A 21,853-nucleotide genomic window follows, 5' to 3' on the forward strand; every position below is an offset into this window, starting at 1 on the left:
CGCCATGCTGTTCGGCGTCGGGATGATGGTGATCATCGCCGAGTACGAGTGAGATGCAGAGAGAGACTGAATTCTTTCGAGACTCAGGGGAAGATAAACAGTAAACGATGTGTAAATGTGTCAGTGATGATTTACAGATGAGTGTGTGAGCGAGCGAATGAGAATTGGAGGCCTTTGTAAGAGAAGTGCACTAAAAGATCCAAAGTCCGAGCCCTTTCACGACCCAAACGGACCAACAGCACTGGACATGATAACGTCCTCCCGAACCAGGGACCGATTTACTGTCCGCTGAGACCACACACACACACACACACACACGCACACACACACCCCCACACACACACCCACATACACACACACACACGCACACACACATACACGCACACGCACGCACACACACACACACACACACATTTACACTCACTTTTTTTGATTAATATCCAAATGATGCACAATTTAAATTTAAAGAAATTATTTTTTGGACACAGTAATGTTCTGTGTTGCTTTCTGAACAGTGGAAAGTGGCTTGCTGGCTCGTATTAACTGCAGATATCCATATTAGTGCCCTAGACAAAGCTCACACCACCAAAACCGTGCAAGTGTAGCGCTTTGATTTGCTTTGATTTACATCATTTTCCAAAAGCAGGTCTTTTTTTTTTTTTTTTTTAAAAAAGTTGTTTTCTGCTTCTGATTTTAAAATTTTTTTTAACTTGAATGATAAATGAAAATTAGCTATTTAGCTAGATCACTGGACAAGGAAAGGTCCAGTGTGTTCCCCTGTCCCATGTTTCAGTTGCCCAGAAACTGACTAGGCTTCAAAGTGGTAGTTGTATAATTAGGTATGTTCAGCTCGTTAGCCAAGTTATAAGTGCATTAATACAGACTAAAGGAAAGGAATGAGTATATGAACTTCGCGTAGCAATAGTTCTTGTCCTCCTTATCTTCACCTGATGTCACACGCCGCGTTTGCGACACCGCCAAAAAGTCACCCAGCTTAGATTGAATAACATTTAAAAAAAAAAAAAAAAGCTGAGTAAAGACAGCAGTAGAGTCTGCCGATCCGTTTAACTGCGAGGTACTGCGTGCGTTACGCAGGAGATTTATACGACACCTTCGCACCGCACTTTATTCCACTCGGATTCATCGACGTTTCCAAAAAAACCTGCACGTTTCTTACTCTGAAAAGTTTATCCATCATCCAGCAGTGCTAGTTAACTTAACTGTAATGTGTGTAGTGCAGCAGGCGGTGTGATTCTGAACGCGTAACTTATAGCATAGACGCGTGTAACATAAAGCATAAAGCGTATTACATCACCGTTTACATCAAAGTCAGTAAGGAGTCGGGTTGTTTTTTCTCTTTCTCTACTTGTCTGCTGAGAAAAAACGAATACCCCGGACATTAAATCTGCTGGTCCGGGTGCCTGGGCTGCTGATTAACCCACTCCTTGTACAACAGCGACTTTCCACCAAATTAATATAATCAAATAAAGGAAGCTAATGTATGTAAAGATTGCTTCATGTAACACCGTATAGCGTAACAGCTAACATCGGGAACTCTGAGATAAGATGCCTGCATGTGAAGCATCTCTTCACAACATGTTAATTTGGCGTTTTGTTTTATTTAGCTCTGTAATATGGATATTAATCGCATCCTCCATTCTGAGGTTTCTGGAATATTTGGGCTTTTTTTTGGTGTCCGGTTCGAGCCAGTAGATGCAGTAAGACATAATCAGCATGTTGGAACAGAAACAGTGTAAAATCCTACATCAACACGTTGACTTGAGAAAGTCCGGCATTATACTTTACGATAATTTTTCCACTTTTAGAGCTGGACTGCTTTAGTGATGCTCACAGGAAGTAATTATTTTTTCAGCCACCTTGATGTCTGTGTCACTTCCTCTGTTTGTAAAAGTTCATTGCAGTTACTGAAGAGTCTGTTGTGTTTTGACGCATGTGCCGAGAATCAATTCTAAAATATATAACAATGTTTAACACGCACTATATAGCTATTGTGGACACTTAAATATTGGCACCCCCTCTTGTTCTGTTTGTATAGAGGAATTATCATACTGTCATGACGATAACTGTCTAAGCCTTTATTCTGGTTTACGAAACTGTCACAATACTGTATTTAAATACACTACTACAGAGACTGTCTTTTAGCTAACTGACCTTTAGCTATCTGAGCTAGCTGTCATGTCGTTTTATGTCAGCTAGCTTACTGACAAAGTGTCCACGATAACAATATTGTGCTTTTTAAAAATGTTGGAATAGAAATCTTAGAATTTATGATCCACACATGCCTTCATGTAGTCTGTTGTCTTCTTTTTTTGTTCTAGTTTGTTTAGTTTTATTTGTGCATGACTGTAGTTTAATTCTGTCACAAATGTCTCCAAGTCATTCCCTCCATGTTTTTTTTTTATTGCTATATAAAGTGAACGTAGATCACCTGTTGTTCGTCTTGGTGTTATGTGATACGTGGACTAAGGAAAGGTTTCTGTCTGAGATTCTATTGTAAGTATGCAATAAAAACAATGAAATAATTATATAAGAAATTAAAAGAAAAGAGTATAATAAAAGAGAAGTGAATAAAAAAAGAGAAAAAAGAATGTAATAAGTGATAAAATGAGAGATAGATGTGGAATTTAAGAGGAATAAAGTGGGTGTGTATGTGTGCAGGTGTACTAAAGTGACTTGTGTTAGTCATGGGAGTTCATGATCCTAAAGGATTGTGGGTAAAAGCTCCTCCTGAGACATACCTGGTTAGGACATGTGGCTCAACCACCTGACCCGTGTGATGTAAGCGTCTTGCAGGGAGGAAAGTATTTGTAGGTACCGTGCATCCACAGCTAGGAGGTACTCTTTTATTACAGTGCTTCTGCTGTAACTGTATGAATGTAACACGAGTATATATACATAACCTCCGCGATCTAACTGTGTTCTAGGTGAGGTTTGTTACGATTCCCTTTCGTAATTAATCGAGGGGAATTAAAGAATACGTAACAAAATGGAAGGAAAGTCCACATGGAGCCTCTCATCCCAGTCCCAGCCCTAAAGAACACTTCAAATATGATTTATTACATAAAGGAATAGCAGAAACAAAACAAAAAGACTTCAGGAGGGGGCATAGCCAAAATAACAAACAAAAAGAAAAATGGCACCCTCCTCCCTACAAATTATAAAGTAGTCAATTTAACAAATGTTAAATAAAGAACTATCAAAAAATGTCAGCATTATTGAGAGTTAGCTTAACAATCCAGGCGGGAGCACAGCAACAGTGTACTAACTGGAACTCTAGCACAGATTGACATTAAGTATCAGTCACCAAAAACAGCAGGAAAAAAACAACAGGGAAAATACAAAAACTCTTGACTGACCCCAGAACAATACAAATTACATCACAGGACGTAACAGGTTGCAATTTGTAATTCCTCCAAAAATGCACCTCAGCTCTTCAACTTGGCAGTTCTTTCCTGTTTACAGAGTGACATCAGATCAACACACTGAACAGTGTAAAGTTCTCCTTCTCTACTTTAAAGGAGCTTTTTATGAGCTTTTCGTGCTCTGACAGAGCAAACAAAACACACAGCTTCATGGAGGTGTTTTTTTAATACTGAACACATCAAACATGCCTCACTGGGAAATGTGTACTGACATTAAATCTCCATTTTCTCTCTCTTTGATCCCTCTTATCTTCGTATGTCACTCAGCCGGTGATCTCCGTTTAAATAAGATCCAAACTCAGTAACATTTTGCCCATTAACGTTACTGCGCTTTGGAACTTACTTTGTCATCAGAAATACTTTTTTTTTGCTTCTGTCGCTGGCCATCTACCACATGTGGAGTCTTAAACTCTCCTCCATATTTCAGTCCCTATTGTTCTCCTTTTCCACATACAGGAGGTGGCCATGCACATCACATGGTTAAGCTCAGCTTTCTTCTCCTGTGCTTCAATAAATTCAATTTTACTGAATATTTTATTGACTTCTTGTGGTTATTACTTTGATATTGCAAAAAGCCAAATTATTGTGAACTAAGCCTTCAGAAATCTAAATCTAAATCTTGTTCTAAACTAAAATAAGAACCAGGTTTTAATAATTTTGACTTATTTTTAAATTCTAAACAAAAAAATGAGATATTATAATGAATTATTATATTATTATAAAGGAGACTGATTTAATGAGATTGATTACTTTATGAGACTGATGAATTAAAATTACAGTGAAGCACCTATTTCGCTGGCATAGACCTTTTTTTTGCAGTGCTTTCTGTATAAACAGACCTGTACTTGGTTGCTGGGTCATATCTGCTCAGGGACTAAGTGTGTGTGTGTGTATGTGTGTGTGTGTGTGTGTGTTTTGTATGGCTCTCAAACACTCTGTGAACAGAAGCAGTGAGTTTAAGGGGAAATTCTGTCCCATAACCACTAGCACTAAAATGTTAATATGTTAAATAAAATAATCTTGTTCGGATTATTAATTATAACTTTAAGCTTCGTTGCACGTGCGTCTGTTTCTAATGTATTCAGGTTCTGTGCTTTAGTTTCTGTCCACAGGGGTTGACGTTGTCTCTCTCTGTCTCTCTCTGTCTCTCTCTGCTAAGAGAATACTTGATGTTTTTTTGTATTATAGCAGCTAGTACCTACTGTTTTGTGTTATAGCAGCTTTGATTTTTTCTGGTTGCAGCAGTTATAAATTCATGACATGGTGTGTGTATGAATGGTTCAAGCCCAGGGGCTCCCAAAACCCAAAGTCTGCTGGTGTTCTGTCTGGGCCTTGACTTGGTCTCAACCTGCTTAAGAATCGTTCTTGACTCGATCTGTGCTAGTCCTGGTCTTGGACTTGATAGTGGTGGTCTTGACTACAGCCATAATGTGTTTGACCAGAACATAATCACTGTGTGATGTTAAACACAGCATGTTTACCGAGTGGAAGCTGCTGAGTAAGTCTGGCTGCTGCTGCTTTATCTCTGTTCCTCTGGAGGACACTCTTTAAAAAGTCAGAATTACTAACAAGCCAACGACCCACTGTGGAAGCGTTTTTTTTTTTGTTCCCCAGTGAGGAAAAATTCCCCAAAGAGAGAAAAGGACTCTGTAGTGATGTGTAGCTGATGATGTTCAGCAGAGTGCGACTGTTCTCATATCAGTGTGTGTGTGTGTGTGTGTGCTGACTGTACTGATCTACTCCATCTACAGGTTGGACTTCAGTGAGTTTAAGATGAAATTCGGTCCCATATCCACTATCACTAATATGTTAATATGTTCAGTAAAATGATCCACAGCGGAGAAAGGTGGACTCCTCTCATAGATGTGTGTGTGATTAGTGAGTTAGTGTGGTGTGTTTTCTCTCGTCCACAGTGTGTGTCATTGTGTTGTATCACTTCCTCCCCCTCAGCACCTGCAGTCGCTCCCAGCTGCAGCAGTGCTTCTCTGTGCACTCTCACTGACCGAGGTTTTTGTAAGAAGCAATAACACTGTGTGAACTCCCAGATATTTCCCCGTGAACCACTCGTCCTGTGTACACTCTTACAGTAGTAATCTCCTGCATCTTCTGTCTGGACTCCACTGATGGTCAGAGTGAAGTCAGTATCAGATCCACTGCCACTGAAACGAGCTGGAGTCCCTGAGTGTAAATTGTTAGTATCATAGATCAGGAGTTTAGGAGCTTCTCCAGGTTTCTGCAGGTACCAGTCTAGCTCGTTACCATTAAGCACTCTGCTACTGGCTCTACAGTTGATGGTGACTGTGTTTCCTGGAACAATAGTTTGCTCTGAAGGAGTCTGAGTCACAGTCACCTGAGCTCTGGATCCTGAAGAGAAACATAGATAGTGTTTGTATGCTGTAAAGTGGTGTAGAATTAGTATGAAATGAAGTGTGTGAGGCTGTGGGTTGATGTTAAACTCTCACCTTGAGTCCAGAGGGCCAGTGTGCAGATGAAGACGCTGATCAAAGTCATGGTTGCTGTGGGTGAAGTTGCTGAGCAGCAGCTCTCAGTCATGAAGTGTTAAAGCCACAGGGCTATAAACACTCGCAGAGCACTGAAGCATGGACTGCAAATGCAAAGTGTGTGTGTCCGTGTGTGTCTGTGTGTGTGTGTGTGTGTCTGTGTGTGTGCGTGCACTGCACTGTGAAGGAGGTTTTTGTACGATGGCTTCATTAGAATGTAACACTGTGGTGGGCTTTTGGTGGAGGCACCAGAATCATTGTGAACAGTAAGTGTATATTCTTCTTTTAAAAACAAAAGCAATTTATTTTGTACTCTTTCTCACATTACATTAATTAATAAGCTTCAGATAAACTTAATATTAGAAATACATGTGATTAACTCTTCAGTAAAATAAATATTGATTAACATGGGTTTTTATAAATAATCTTTTGTGTAAATGTTACATTCAGATGAAAGCTGCTGTCATTTTGTGTTAAACAATGAATATTTCTGTAATTAGCTTCAGTTTAGGCCAAATGTGTAAATACATCTAGGCTAAAGACATTCACACTCAGTTTTTCACAACTCCACACATTTCATGTCACCATAAATTTCCTGTGTTATATCAGTTAGGGAATCTACTTTATTTCCATAAGAGGTCACTTCAAAATAGTATCTCTTTAAAGAGATTTAAAGCTAACAGATTTATTTCAGCTTTTATTTACTACATCCGTTTTCAGTGGTTTAAAAGTTTACACTTTGTTAGTATTTGGTGCCGTTGCCTTTAAATGGCTTCAACTTGACTCAAACTTTTGTAGTAGCCTTCTACAAATTTCTCCATTTTTTCCCCCAGTCACTCTGTTTGTGTTCAGAGCATTTAGGCATTATTTCTAGCACTGTGTGTGTATGATGTGTGTGCTTTTGTCCTCTCCAGAGGGTCCCTCCGTGTCTCTGCTCCCTCCGTCTCCTCTGCAGCTGTCTGAGGGATCGGCCTCGCTGCTCTGCCTGCTGTCTGGCTACTCTCCACAGGGGGCGCTGGTGAGCTGGACAGTGGACGGCTCAGAGGTGAAGGACGGGGTTCTGACCAGTGCAGAAGAAGAGAAGAACGGCCGTTACAGTCACAGCAGCACCCTGACCCTCAGCAAAGCAGTCTGGGAAAAGGGGGAGGAGTTTACCTGTACGGTCTCCCATGACAACATCAATCATCCAGTCACGTTCAGAAAGAGTCAGTGTGAAGGCTAGTGGCTCCAAGAGAGAGTTTAACATAGAGCTGCTTATGATCCATCTACAATAGAGTTTCAATTCTACACAATGCTGCCATTTCTGTCTTTACTCTGTTCACTGTCCTGTTGATCTTCCTGTAGTTTTTGCTGAAATAAAGCTGAATTTCGGACGTTGTCTGTTCTTTTATTAGAGTTAATAGTGATGATCAGTGTGATGAGAGAGTGGGATTAGCTGTAGATTCAGTGTTGCGTTGTGCTTCAGTGAGTTTGACTGAAGGAAGTTGAACATCTGGTGAAGTTTCTGCTCTATTCTGGGAGGAGGAAACACATTTAGCCCTGTTAAAGCAAATCTCAGTTACACCTCACTGCTCCTCACTGAGGTTTCAACTCAAAGGTCTCGTCTTAAGGGAGGATTAATATTTAGGATGTTAGTGTTCTTCCAATTGTCATAGTCACGAAAGATTTTATTTTCATTTTTATTTTATCCATTTGAAATTTTTGTTGGTCACAACACATTTTTCCCTAGCCAAAGTAAGCAGTGGTTACTTTGTACACTGAAAGGTTTTTCTATTCAATAATTATTTTTAGATTTTAATTAATCTATTAATTAATCAACTGAATCCAGCTCTATAAGTAATAAAGGTAATAAACTGAAAGTCATAAGTGATTATGAATATGAATAAAGTTGTACTTATAGCTCTGAGCAGTAAACCAACCCTTCACCCTTACACAAGTCCATTTCTGTTATCCCATCTACCTTCCTGTTCAGTGTGAACACAGTAACGACTGTGTAGGGTCAGTCTAAGTTCATGATTTAATAAATATTTATTTAAATTTATTTAATTCCACTGCATATCATCTTTTGTAAATCATTACATGAACAAGTGTGGATTCATGTAGTGCTACTAAATTAATTTAAATTAGGTCTACTCACTCAAGTTTAACATCAGTACATTATACCCAACACTAGTATGTCTTGTTTAGCCCCACACGTTTAAATTAAATTAATACTGCCAAAGGAAGTTAAGTTCAGTCAATATTACTAAATTATGTTGGATCAGCAAAACTAAATTATGCTAAAAGGAAGCAATTTGATTGTGTGGAAATCCTTTCCACAATTCATTTACATTCAGGTTACGAGATATTTGCAAATGGTCTCTAACATGGTATCATATTTCCCTCACTGCTGAATGATTTGATACAAGTGAGGTTTGACTACTACTTTTGCACCCAACATTTGCATCAGATACAGACCACTGACTATTCAAACTGCTTCAAGTATCTTTATTGTAAATAAAATACCAGCTTAGCTTGGACTTACCATATGGTCCTCTTTCCTTTGTTGCCGCCTGAACAAGTGTGTTGTAACAAGTCAGGGTTTGTCCATTTTATTTTGAATCACAATTGGTTGATATATGGCCCAACTACTTTAAATTTGTTCAGAAATTCTAGCTGTATTTGTTGCTTAATTGGTGCACCATGTTTGTATAGGCCTCATGTCTTTGGTGGCCCACAGTAGCTAGATTTGTTCTGGTTAACTTGTAGATTGGACTGTGGAAAACTAGGCCTCCAGTATACTGACACTACAGTGGAATTGTGTTGCTTTGTGTTTATTTTCCCCCCCAGTTAAAATGTAACAGCAATTCTTCATAAGGAAGGATTGTTGATTTATTTTTCCAGGACTGGTTCTTTATGTGACACGAGTAGAAAAGAGAAAAAGAAAGCATGAAGGTAAAATGTATGTTGTACTAAGATTAATACCAATCTTACAATTTCACGCTATTGCCAACTACGCCACCCTGGGAACTTTTACCCAAGGGAATATTGAATAAAACACTAGCCCTAGGTCACAGGTTTGTTTCTGCAGGAAGAGCCAGAGGCATGGGTCCCATAAAAATAGAAAAGCTAAAAATAGAAAATAAAAAGAGCAATTGTTAACCAACCACATAAGGGAAATACATCAAGGCTATAACACTTTAAAATATTATATCATCATTGCGGGCAATGTCAGAGGACATACCAGGCCAATAACACCTCTGATGCACCAGCTGGGCGGTACGCTCTAGCCCCTGTTGCCCATACTGCTGATGTAATTGGGTAGGCACTTCACCCTTCATGGCCGCTGGCAACGCTACTTGGAAGGTTTCCTCACCACTGGTCCGGGTGAAACACCCAGCAATAGGGCACCCCTTCCTTTTCCACCAGATGGTCGAACTGGTGAAGTACAATTACCACAAGCTTAGAAAGTTGTTTACATTCTTCTGGACTAGGAGGCAACTTCCATCTCCAAAATACCAAGAACTCCCCTATTACTGGGCCTACCTCCTGTTTAGACCCCATATCAACCATAGAATGGCAGGGGAACATGATCGTCTGGTTCACCTGGGTGACTAGCTCACCCTGAAAGGCTCGCTTTACTGCGGCTGGAACTACAACCCCTGGAAACAGGCCTTGAATGCCCTCTGACACTGAAGGAATGCTGCCTGGACAGGGCATTGGCATTCCGATTACTCCTGCATGATCTATACCGTACCTCAAAATCAAAACCCGCAAGCTGGACAGACCAACACTGCTCTGTCGCACCCAGCTTCGCCGAAGCCAAGTAGCTGAGGGGGTTGTTATCTGTTAACACCATGCACCTATTCCCTAATAAGTACTCCTTAAATTTCTCAGCCATAGGCCACCTGAGCACCAAAAATTCCAATTTCATGGAACTATAGTTGGATGTATTGCACTCAGTGGGCCTAAGGCTGCGGCTAGCATGAGCAATCGGCCGTACCTTACCTGCTTGTTCCTGCGAGAGGACTGCTCCCAGCCCCAAATGGCTGGCATCCAACTCCAGGATGAATGGTAGGGAGAAATCAGCAGAGGCAAGTACAGGGGCCATGGTGGGTTTACCCTTCAATTCCTTGAAGCTCCTTTGGCACTGGGTAGACCAAGCTGACACGAAATCTTGCTCTGCACATTTCTTGCGCTTTGGGCAGGCTAACTCCACTACTAAACTATGCAGAGGGGCAGCCAACTTAGCAAACCCCTCCACAAAGTGGCGGTAATAGCTACCAAAACCCAAAAAGGTACGCAGCTCAGGCACACTGGTTGGACAGGGCCATTGGGTCACAGCCTCAATCTTACTTGGGTCTGTCAAGACCCCCATCCATTAACCACTGGAACGTACTGGGAGCGTTACAAAGTCCAAAAGGCATCCTATTCCACTCAAATAGGCCAAAGGGAGTGCAAAAAGCAATCTTTTGCCTGTCACCTTCTGTAACAGAGACTTGGTTGTACCTAATGGTAAGGTCCAGAAAACCAATAAGCCCCGGACAGTGAGTCCAATGTTTCCTCAATATGAGGTAGAGGAAATGCATGTTTCCTGGTTTTCAATTTTAGATGGCGATAGTCCACGCACATGCGCAGACTACCATCCTTCTTCTTAACCAGAACAATCGGTGAGGCATAAAGACTACAGCTCTCCCTGATTACCTGCACCTCAACTAATTCATTAATGTGGCCTCCACTGTTTCATACTCGGAAAGTGGAATCTGCCTATACTGCTGCCGAACAGGGGTATCATCCACAAGAGGAATATCATGGGAAATCAGGTTGATACAACCCCAGTCTCCATCGTGCATGGGAAACACAGAGGAATACCTCTGGAAGAAGGCCCTTACCTCACTTTGTTCTGACTCTGACAGAAAAGAAAAATTAATAGACGCAATTTGCTCCTGTACCGTGGGAAGGGCTTGGGAGAATTGAGTACTTACCATGGCAGGGACTGGCTGAACTGCAGTAACCCCTGAATGTAAGTTAACCACGTAGACATCACTCAACATACCACATCCACAGTGCCAACATTAACCACAGGCACATAAACCGTTCCACGGGTCAACCTCACCAACGCAGGGGACGCCAACAACCACCCCCGGAAGACCTAAATCAAGGGGCAAACAACACAGTACCACTGGAGTATCGGTCAGAAACAAGTAGCGGTGACCAACTTCATCATGCCGCCTGGAATACGGCATGCCCCACAACCAAAAAAACCCTATTTTTGCTATTTTTGCTACAAGCATATTTCTTACTGTAGATGTTTCAAAGCTGTAACTGCCAATTACAGATTTAAATAAAATACTAATGCTGTTCATTTGTGGTGTCTGAAAACAACGTCCTTTTTCCCTCATCAATTTCATTTTTAAGCATACCTTTATTTATGCTTAAATGAAGTTTTTTTGTTTATACCTGTAAGTACAAAGTCAAAACATAGTATTATGTGTAAATATGAAGGTGATATAAACATTGGAACTGTATTACATAATAAAAACAAAAGTAATACTTATTTGCCCCCTTCCCTCACTGAACCCCACATGTAAGTGGGGTAAATCTTTACTGAAGATGCCTAAAACTGGTTGAGATGAATGTAATATAATACTGCTATTATAGTAGGGGATGTTTTTGCGACTCACCCCACACCAGATTGAAACCCAGGTCTCAGTACACAAGAGACCTGAGCAAACTGAGTGAACCACAAGCAATACCCAAGAGATCAAACCCAAGTGCAGAGCAGATAAGGAGGAGGAACAGAAACTTCCAAAAAAGGAAATAAATAATAAGCTCAGACCAACACTGTGCTGGTTATGGAGAAAAATAATGAGCTGAAAAAGCACTCTCCTAAAATATACAAATTAAAGATCACATAGAGTCAGATTCAAATGCATGACCTCTGGGTTAGAAAACAAGCACATTATCAGTGGAGGACTGAAACCAAAAGGGGAGCTAGGCTTAAGAGGTATGAGGCCTGAATCTCACCCTACAGCAAACCAAAACAGGAAGCCCAGATGAGCTACTGAGAATGAGAACAAAGCAAAAACTAAAGGCATAAATTAGGACTGTGACTGCTCACTACAGAAAATTAACCAGGAAATAAAAGTTGGGTTTTTTTCCAAGAGAAGAAACCCAAAGACTCAAGAGGGTGGCTAGGTTGACAAGCCAAGGCAAGGCCAACCCAGTGCAGAGGAAAGGCTAGAATACAGCTCTAGTTTTCAAAACACAGATACCAGCTTAGGCTTGCACTCAGCAGGTGATTTCAAGACGGAATGTTTGAGCAACCTGTAAGCAGCCCTTAAATAGAGAGGCAGCTATCTGTCTCCCTCTGGTGGTGGGTCGGGGCTGTGGCGGCCTGCCCCTTACAATAACTGGTAATAGTACTTTTTCAGTCTTTTTTGTTTTCCTCTGTGATATGTTTTTGTTGTTTTTTTGGGTAAGCCTGGTCACAGAAGGTCATAGACACTTTATTTAAACACTTTAGGAGTTGAGAGTTCGGGGGTTGGGGGGTGAGAGTGGTGATTTGTCATTGTCTGTAATACAAGTGTGAAAGCTTTTGATATCTATTGGGAAAAAAAAGAATAAATCACAAAACTTTCTGCAGGAGCAAGGAAAATTGATCCAATGTTCTACAGGACAGGAAGGGATTGGTCAAACTGTCTACTAGATTGTTGTAGTGCTCATGTTGTTGACTGTGCTGCTGAGTTTGCAGTATATACAGGAAAAGGAAGAGGAAAAATTCCCCAAAGAGAGAAAAGGACTCTGTAGTGATGTGTAGCTGATGATGTTCAGCAGAGTGCCACTGTTCTCATATCTGTATGTGTGTGTGTGTTTGTGTGTGTGTGTGTGTGTGTGTGTGTGCTGACTGTACTGATCTCCTCCATCTTCAGGTTGGACTTCAGTGAGTTTGAGATGAAATTCGGTCCCATATCCACTATCACTAATATGTTAATATGTTCAGTAACATGATCCACAGCGGAGAAAGGTGGACTCCTCTCATAGATCTGTGTGATTAGTGAGTTAGTGTGGTGTGTTTTCTCTCGTCCACAGTGTGGATCATTGTACTGTATCACTTCCTCCCCCTCAGCACCTGCAGTCGCTCCCAGCTGCAGCAGTGCTTCTCTGTGCACTCTCACTGACTGAGGTTTTTGTACGATGTTATAACACTGTGTGACACCCAGCTATCACTCCAGAACCCAGTAATATAATGTAAACAATGACAGTAGTAATCTCCTGCATCTTCAGGCTGGACTCCACTGATGGTCAGAGTGAAGTCAGTATTAGATCCACTGCCTCTGAAACGAGCTGGAGTTCCTGAGTGTAAATTGTTAGTATCATAGATCAGGAGTTTAGGAGCTTCTCCAGGTTTCTGCAGGTACCAGTGTACACTGGTACCACTATCCACACTGCTACTGAACCTACAGTTGATGGTGACTGTGTTTCCTGGAACAATAGTTTGCTGTGAAGGAGTCTGAGTCACAGTCCCCTGACCTCTGGATCCTGAAGAGAAACATAGATTGTGTTTATATGCTCTAAAGTGGTGTAGAATTAGTATGAAATGAAGTGTGTGAGGCTGTGAGTTGATGTTAAACTCTCACCTTGAGTCCAGAGAGCCAGTGTGCAGATGAAGACGCTGATCAAAGTCATGGTTGCTGTGGGTGAAGTTGCTGAGCAGCAGCTCTCAGTCATGAAGTGTTAAAGTCACAGGGCTATAAACACTCGCAGAGCACTGAAGCATGGACTGCCAATGCAAAGTGTGTCTGTGTGTGTGTGTGTCTGTGTGTGTGTGCAGTGCAGTGTGAAGGAGGTTTTTGTACGATGGCTTCATTAGAATGTAACACTGTGGTGGGCTTTTGGTGGAGGCACCAGAATCATTGTGAACAGTAAGTGTATATTCTTCTTTTAAAAACAAAAGCAATTTATTTTGTACTCTTTCTCACATTACATTAATTAATAAGCTTCAGATAAACTTAATATTAGAAATACATGTGATTAACTCTTCAGTAAAATAAATATTGATTAACATGGGTTTTTATAAATAATCTTTTGTGTAAATGTTACATTCAGATGAAAGCTGCGGTCATTTTGTGTTAAACAATGAATATTTCTGTAATTAGCTTCAGTTTAGGCCAAATGTGTAAATACATCTAGGCTAAAGACATTCACACTCAGTTTTTAACAACTCCACACATTTCATGTCACCATAAATTTCCTGTGTTATATCAGTTAGGGAATCTACTTTATTTCCATAAGAGGTCACTTCAAAATAGTATCTCTTTAAAGAGATTTAAAGCTAACAGATTTATTTCAGCTTTTATTTACTACATCAGTTTTCAGTGGTTTAAAAGTTTACACTTTGTTAGTATTTGGTGCCGTTTCCTTTAAATGGCTTCAACTTGACTCAAACTTTTGTAGTAGCCTTCTACAAATTTCTCCATTTTTTCCCCCAGTCACTCTGTTTGTGTTCAGAGCATTTAGGCAATATTTCTAACACTGTGTGTGTATGATGTGTGTGCTTTTGTCCTCTCCAGAGGGTCCCTCCGTGTCTCTGCTCCCTCCGTCTCCTCTGCAGCTGTCTGAGGGATCGGCCTCGCTGCTCTGCCTGCTGTCTGGCTACTCTCCACAGGGGGCGCTGGTGAGCTGGACAGTGGACGGCTCAGAGGTGAAGAACGGGGTTCTGACCAGTGCAGAAGAAGAGAAGAAGGGCGGTTACACACGCAGCAGTACCCTGACCCTCAGCAAAGCAGTCTGGGAAAAGGCAGAGGAGTTTGTCTGTAAGGTCTCCCATAAAGGCATCAATTATCCGGTCAACTTCAGAAAGAGTCAGTGTGAAGGCTAGTGGCTCCAAGATAGATTTTAACATAGAGCTGCTTATGATCCATCTACAATAGAGTTTCAATTCTACACAATGCTGCCATTTCTGTCTTTACTCTGTTCACTGTCCTGTTGATCTTCCTGTAGTTTTTGCTGAAATAAAGCTGAATTTTGGACGTTGTCTGTTCTTTTATTAGAGTTAATAGTGATGATCAGTGTGATGAGAGAGTGGGATTAGCTGTAGATTCAGTGTTGCGTTGTGCTTCAGTGAGTTTGACTGAAGGAAGTTGAACATCTGGTGAAGTTTCTGCTCTATTCTGGGAGGAGGAAACACATTTAGCCCTGTTAATGCAAATCTCAGTTACACCTCACTGCTCCTCACTGAGTTTCAACTCAAAGGTCTCTCCTTAATGGAGGATTAATATTTAGGATGTTAGTGTTCTTCCAATTGTCATAGTCACGAAAGATTTTATTTTCATTTTTATTTTATCCATTTGAAATTTTTGTTGGTCACAACACATTTTTCCCTAGCCAAAGTAAGCAGTGGTTACTTTGTACACTGAAAGGTTTTTCTATTCAATAATTATTTTTAGATTTTAATTAATCTATTAATTAATCAACTGAATCCAGCTCTATAAGTAATAAAGGTAATAAACTGAAAGTCATAAGTGATTATGAATATGAATAAAGTTGTACTTATAGCTCTGAGCAGTAAACCAACCCTTCACCCTTACACAAGTCCATTTCTGTTATCCCATCTACCTTCCTGTTCAGTGTGAACACAGTAACGACTGTGTAGGGTCAGTCTAAGTTCATGATTTAATAAATATTTATTTAAATTTATTTAATTCCACTGCATATCATCTTTTGTAAATCATTACATGAACAAGTGTGGATTCATGTAGTGCTACTAAATTAATTTAAATTAGGTCTACTCACTCAAGTTTAACATCAGTACATTATACCCAACACTAGTATGTCTTGTTTAGCCCCACACGTTTAAATTAAATTAATACTGCCAAAGGAAGTTAAGTTCAGTCAATATTACTAAATTATGTTGGATCAGCAAAACTAAATTATGCTAAAAGGAAGCAATTTGATTGTGTGGAAATCCTTTCCACAATTCATTTACATTCAGGTTACGAGATATTTGCAAATGGTCTCTAACATGGTATCATATTTCCCTCACTGCTGAATGATTTGATACAAGTGAGGTTTGACTACTACTTTTGCACCCAACATTTGCATCAGATACAGACCACTGACTATTCAAACTGCTTCAAGTATCTTTATTGTAAATAAAATACCAGCTTAGCTTGGACTTACCATATGGTCCTCTTTCCTTTGTTGCCGCCTGAACAAGTGTGTTGTAACAAGTCAGGGTTTGTCCATTTTATTTTGAATCACAATTGGTTGATATATGGCCCAACTACTTTAAATTTGTTCAGAAATTCTAGCTGTATTTGTTGCTTAATTGGTGCACCATGTTTGTATAGGCCTCATGTCTTTGGTGGCCCACAGTAGCTAGATTTGTTCTGGTTAACTTGTAGATTGGACTGTGGAAAACTAGGCCTCCAGTATACTGACACTACAGTGGAATTGTGTTGCTTTGTGTTTATTTTCCCCCCCAGTTAAAATGTAACAGCAATTCTTCATAAGGAAGGATTGTTGATTTATTTTTCCAGGACTGGTTCTTTATGTGACACGAGTAGAAAAGAGAAAAAGAAAGCATGAAGGTAAAATGTATGTTGTACTAAGATTAATACCAATCTTACAATTTCACGCTATTGCCAACTACGCCACCCTGGGAACTTTTACCCAAGGGAATATTGAATAAAACACTAGCCCTAGGTCACAGGTTTGTTTCTGCAGGAAGAGCCAGAGGCATGGGTCCCATAAAAATAGAAAAGCTAAAAATAGAAAATAAAAAGAGCAATTGTTAACCAACCACATAAGGGAAATACATCAAGGCTATAACACTTTAAAATATTATATCATCATTGCGGGCAATGTCAGAGGACATACCAGGCCAATAACACGTCTGATGCACCAGCTGGGCGGTACGCTCTAGCCCCTGTTGCCCATACTGCTGATGTAATTGGGTAGGCACTTCACCCTTCATGGCCGCTGGCAACGCTACTTGGAAGGTTTCCTCACCACTGTCCGGGTGAAACACCCAGCAATAGGGCACCCCTTCCTTTTCCACCAGATGGTCGAACTGGTGAAGTACAATTACCACAAGCTTAGAAAGTTGTTTACATTCTTCTGGACTAGGAGGCAACTTCCATCTCCAAAATACCAAGAACTCCCCTATTACTGGGCCTACCTCCTGTTTAGACCCCATATCAACCATAGAATGGCAGGGGAACATGATCGTCTGGTTCACCTGGGTGACTAGCTCACCCTGAAAGGCTCGCTTTACTGCGGCTGGAACTACAACCCCTGGAAACAGGCCATGAATGCCCTCTGACACCAAAGGAATGCTGCCTGGACAGGGCATTGGCATTCCGATTACTCCTGCATGATCTATACCGTACCTCAAAATCAAAACCCGCAAGCTGGACAGACCAACACTGCTCTGTCGCACCCAGCTTCGCCGAAGCCAAGTAGCTGAGGGGGTTGTTATCTGTTAACACCATGCACCTATTCCCTAATAAGTACTCCTTAAATTTCTCAGCCATAGGCCACCTGAGCACCAAAAATTCCAATTTCATGGAACTATAGTTGAATGTATTGCACTCAGTGGGCCTAAGGCTGCGGCTAGCATGAGCAATCGGCCGTACCTTACCTGCTTGTTCCTGCGAGAGGACTGCTCCCAGACCCAAATGGCTGGCATCCAACTCCAGGATGAATGGTAGGGAGAAATCAGCAGAGGCAAGTACAGGGGCCATGGTGGGTTTACCCTTCAATTCCTTGAAGCTCCTTTGGCACTGGGTAGACCAAGCTGACACGAAATCTTGCTCTGCACATTTCTTGCGCTTTGGGCAGGCTAACTCCACTACTAAACTATGCAGAGGGGCAGCCAACTTAGCAAACCCCTCCACAAAGTGGCGGTAATAGCTACCAAAACCCAAAAAGGTACGCAGCTCAGGCACACTGGTTGGACAGGGCCATTGGGTCACAGCCTCAATCTTACTTGGGTCTGTCAAGACCCCCATCCATTAACCACTGGAACGTACTGGGAGCGTTACAAAGTCCAAAAGGCACCTATTCCACTCAAATAGGCCAAAGGGAGTGCAAAAAGCGCTATTTTGCTTGTCACCTTCTGTAACAGAGACTTGGTTGTACCTAATGGTGAGGTCCAGAAAACCAATAAGCCCCGGACAGTGAGTCCAATGTTTCCTCAATATGAGGTAGAGGAAATGCATGTTTTCTGGTTTTCAATTTTAGATGGCGATAGTCCACGCACATGCGCAGACTACCATCCTTCTTCTTAACCAGAACAATCGGTGAGGCATAAAGACTACAGCTCTCCCTGATTACCTGAACCTCAACTAATTCATTAATGTGGCCTTCACTGTTTCATACTCGGAAAGTGGAATCTGCCTATACTGCTGCCGAACAGGGGTATCATCCACAAGAGGAATATCATGGGAAATCAGGTTGATACAACCCCAGTCTCCATCGTGCATGGGAAACACAGAGGAATACCTCTGGAAGAAGGCCCTTACCTCACTTTGTTCTGACTCTGACAGAAAAGAAAAATTAATAGACGCAATTTGCTCCTGTACCGTGGGAAGGGCTTGGGAGAATTGAGTACTTACCATGGCAGGGACTGGCTGAACTGCAGTAACCCCTGAATGTAAGTTAACCACGTAGACATCACTCAACATACCACATCCACAGTGCCAACATTAACCACAGGCACATAAACCGTTCCACGGGTCAACCTCACCAACGCAGGGGACGCCAACAACCAACCCCGGAAGACCTAAATCAAGGGGCAAACAACACAGTACCACTGGAGTATCGGTCAGAAACAAGTAGCGGTGACCAACTTCATCATGCCGCCTGGAATACGGCATGCCCCACAACCAACAAAACCCTATTTTTGCTATTTTTGCTACAAGCATATTTCTTACTGTAGATGTTTCAAAGCTGTAACTGCCAATTACAGATTTAAATAAAATACTAATGCTGTTCATTTGTGGTGTCTGAAAACAACGTCCTTTTTCCCTCATCAATTTCATTTTTAAGCATACCTTTATTTATGCTTAAATGAAGTTTTTTTGTTTATATCTGTAAGTACAAAGTCAAAACATAGTATTATGTGTAAATATGAAGGTGATATAAACATTGGAACTGTATTACATAATAAAAACAAAAGTAATACTTATTTGCCCCCTTCCCTCACTGAACCCCACATGTAAGTGGGGTAAATCTTTACTGAAGATGCCTAAAACTGGTTGAGATGAATGTAATATAATACTGCTATTATGGTAGAGGATGTTGTTTCGACTCACCCCACACCAGATTGAAACCCAGGTCTCAGTACACAAGAGACCTGAGCAAACTGAGTGAACCACAAGCAATACCCAAGAGATCAAACCCAAGTGCAGAGCAGATAAGGAGGAGGAACAGAAACTTCCAAAAAAGGAAATAAATAATAAGCTCAGACCAACACTGTGCTGGTTATGGAGAAAAATAATGAGCTGAAAAAGCACTCTCCTAAAATATACAAATTAAAGATCACATAGAGTCAGATTCAAATGCATGACCTCTGGGTTAGAAAACAAGCACATTATCAGTGCACTACAAGGAGGACTGAAACCAAAAGGGGAGCTAGGCTTAAGAGGTATGAGGCCTGAATCTCACCCTACAGCAAACCAAAACAGGAAGCCCAGATGAGCTACTGAGAATGAGAACAAAGCAAAAACTAAAGGCATAAAATTAGGACTGTGACTGCTCACTACAGAAAATTAACCAGGAAATAAAAGTTGGGTTTTTTTCCAAGAGAAGAAACCCAAAGACTCAAGAGGGTGGCTAGGTTGACAAGCCAAGGCAAGGCCAACCCAGTGCAGAGGAAAGGCTAGAATACAGCTCTAGTTTTCAAAACACAGATACCAGCTTAGGCTTGCACTCAGAAGGTGATTTCAATACTGAATGTTTGAGCAACCTGTAAGCAGCCCTTAAATAGAGAGGCAGCTCTCTGTCTCCCTCTGGTGGTGGGTCGGGGCTGTGGCGGACTGCCCCTTACAATAACTGGTAATAGTACTTTTTCAGTCTTTTTTGTTTTCCTCTGTGATATGTTTTTGTTGTTTTTTTGGGTATGCCTGGTCACAGAAGGTCATAGACACTTTATTTAAACACTTTGGGAGTTGAGAGTTTGGGGGTTGGGGGGTGAGAGTGGTGATTTGTCATCGTCTGTAATACAAGTGTGAAAGCTTTTGATATCTGTTGGGAAAAAAAAGAATAAAAATTTGTCAATCACAAAACTTTCTGCAGGAGCAAGGAAAATTGATCCAATGTTCTACAGGACAGGAAGGGATTGGTCAAACTGTCTACTAGATTGTTGTAGTGCTCATGTTGTTGACTGTGCTGCTGAGTTTGAAGTATATACAGGAAAAGGAAGAGGAAAAATTCCCCCAAGAGAGAAAAGGACTCTGTAGTGATGTGTAGCTGATAATGTTCAGCAGAGTGCCACTGTTCTCATATCTGTATGTGTGTGTGTGTGTGTGTGTGTGTGTGTGTGTGTGCTGACTGTACTGATCTCCTCCATCTTCAGGTTGGACTTCAGTGAGTTTGAGATGAAATTCGGTCCCATATCCACTATCACTAATATGTTAATATGTTCAGTAAAATGATCCACAGCGGAGAAAGGTGGACTCCTCTCATAGATGTGTGTGTGATTAGTGAGTTAGTGTGGTGTGTTTTCTCTCATCCACGGTGTGGATCATTGTACTGTATCACATCCTCCCCCTCAGCACCTGCAGTCGCTCCCAGCTGCAGCAGTGCTTCTCTGTGCACTCTCACTAACTGAGGTTTTTGTACGACGTTATAACACTGTGTGACACCCAGCTATCACTCCAGAACCCAGTAATATAATGTAAACTCTGACAGTAGTAATCTCCTGCATCTTCAGGCTGGACTCCACTGATGGTCAGAGTGAAGTCAGTATCAGATCCACTGCCTCTGAAACGAGCTGGAGTTCCTGAGTGTAAATTGTTAGTATTATAGATCAGGAGTTTAGGAGTTTCTCCAGGTTTCTGCTGGTACCATGCAAGACGGTTACCTTCATGTACACTGCTACTGAACCTACAGTTGATGGTGACTGTGTTTCCTGGAACAATAGTTTGCTGTGAAGGAGTCTGAGTCACAGTCACCTGACCTCTGGATCCTGAAGAGAAACATAGATTGTGTTTATATGCTCTAAAGTGGTGTAGAATTAGTATGAAATGAAGTGTGTGAGGCTGTGAGTTGATGTTAAAGTCTCACCTTGAGTCCAGAGGGCCAGTGTGCAGATGAAGACGCTGATCAAAGTCATGGTTGCTGTGGGTGAAGTTGCTGAGCAGCAGCTCTCAGTCATGAAGTGTTAAAGCCACAGGGCTATAAACACTTGCAGAGCACTGAAGCATGGACTGCAAATGCAAAGTGTGTGTGTGTGTGTGTGTGTGTGTGTCTGTGTGTGTGTGTGTGTGTGTGTGTGCGTGCACTGCACTGTGAAGGAGGTTTTTGTACGATGGCTTCATTAGAATGTAACACTGTGGTGGGCTTTTGGTGGAGGCACCAGAATCATTGTGAACAGTAAGTGTATATTCTTCTTTTAAAAACAAAAGCAATTTATTTTGTACTCTTTCTCACATTACATTAATTAATAAGCTTCAGATAAACTTAATATTAGAAATACATGTGATTAACTCTTCACTAAAATAACTATTCAATTACGTGGGTTTTTATAAATAATGTATTGTTTAAATGTTACATTCAGATGAAATCTGCTGTCATTTTGTGTTAAACAATGAATATTTCTGTAATTAGCTTCAGTTTAGGCCAAATGTGTAAATACATCTAGGCTAAAGACATTCACACTCAGTTTTTCACAACTCCACACATTTCATGTCACCATAAATTTCC

General features: G+C 41.1%; 1 protein-coding gene, 2 long non-coding RNA genes and 1 gene segment (V, D, J or C); 3 read left to right on the forward strand and 1 right to left on the reverse strand.

Moving 5' to 3' along the window:
- slc39a7 (solute carrier family 39 member 7) overlaps positions 1–2,450 on the forward strand; it is a 9,780-nt gene extending 7,330 nt beyond the window's left edge. Inside the window, exon 8 of the mRNA XM_053236715.1 lies at positions 1–2,450. This exon is cut by the window's left edge and continues 203 nt beyond it. Within this exon, the coding sequence (XP_053092690.1) occupies positions 1–52 (52 nt within the window). The 3' untranslated portion in view covers positions 53–2,450.
- A 3,442-nt stretch (positions 2,451–5,892) lies between these two features.
- On the forward strand, positions 5,893–7,317 carry LOC128318813 (uncharacterized). Its single transcript, XR_008302256.1, has 2 exons — positions 5,893–6,210; positions 6,859–7,317. It is a non-coding gene; the product is annotated as an uncharacterized LOC128318813 (long non-coding RNA).
- A 5,780-nt stretch (positions 7,318–13,097) lies between these two features.
- On the reverse strand, positions 13,098–21,293 carry LOC117598029 (immunoglobulin kappa variable 6-21-like). The segment is given in 2 exon segments: positions 13,098–13,465; positions 21,215–21,293. Coding segments are annotated over 2 exon segments (417 nt in total).
- LOC128318816 (uncharacterized) lies at positions 13,763–14,955 on the forward strand. Its single transcript, XR_008302262.1, has 2 exons — positions 13,763–13,848; positions 14,497–14,955. It is a non-coding gene; the product is annotated as an uncharacterized LOC128318816 (long non-coding RNA).
- Positions 21,294–21,853: the final 560 nt, after the last annotated feature.

This window comes from Pangasianodon hypophthalmus, chromosome 9 (genome assembly GCF_027358585.1).
Source record: "Pangasianodon hypophthalmus isolate fPanHyp1 chromosome 9, fPanHyp1.pri, whole genome shotgun sequence".
Taxonomy (NCBI): domain Eukaryota; kingdom Metazoa; phylum Chordata; class Actinopteri; order Siluriformes; family Pangasiidae; genus Pangasianodon; species Pangasianodon hypophthalmus.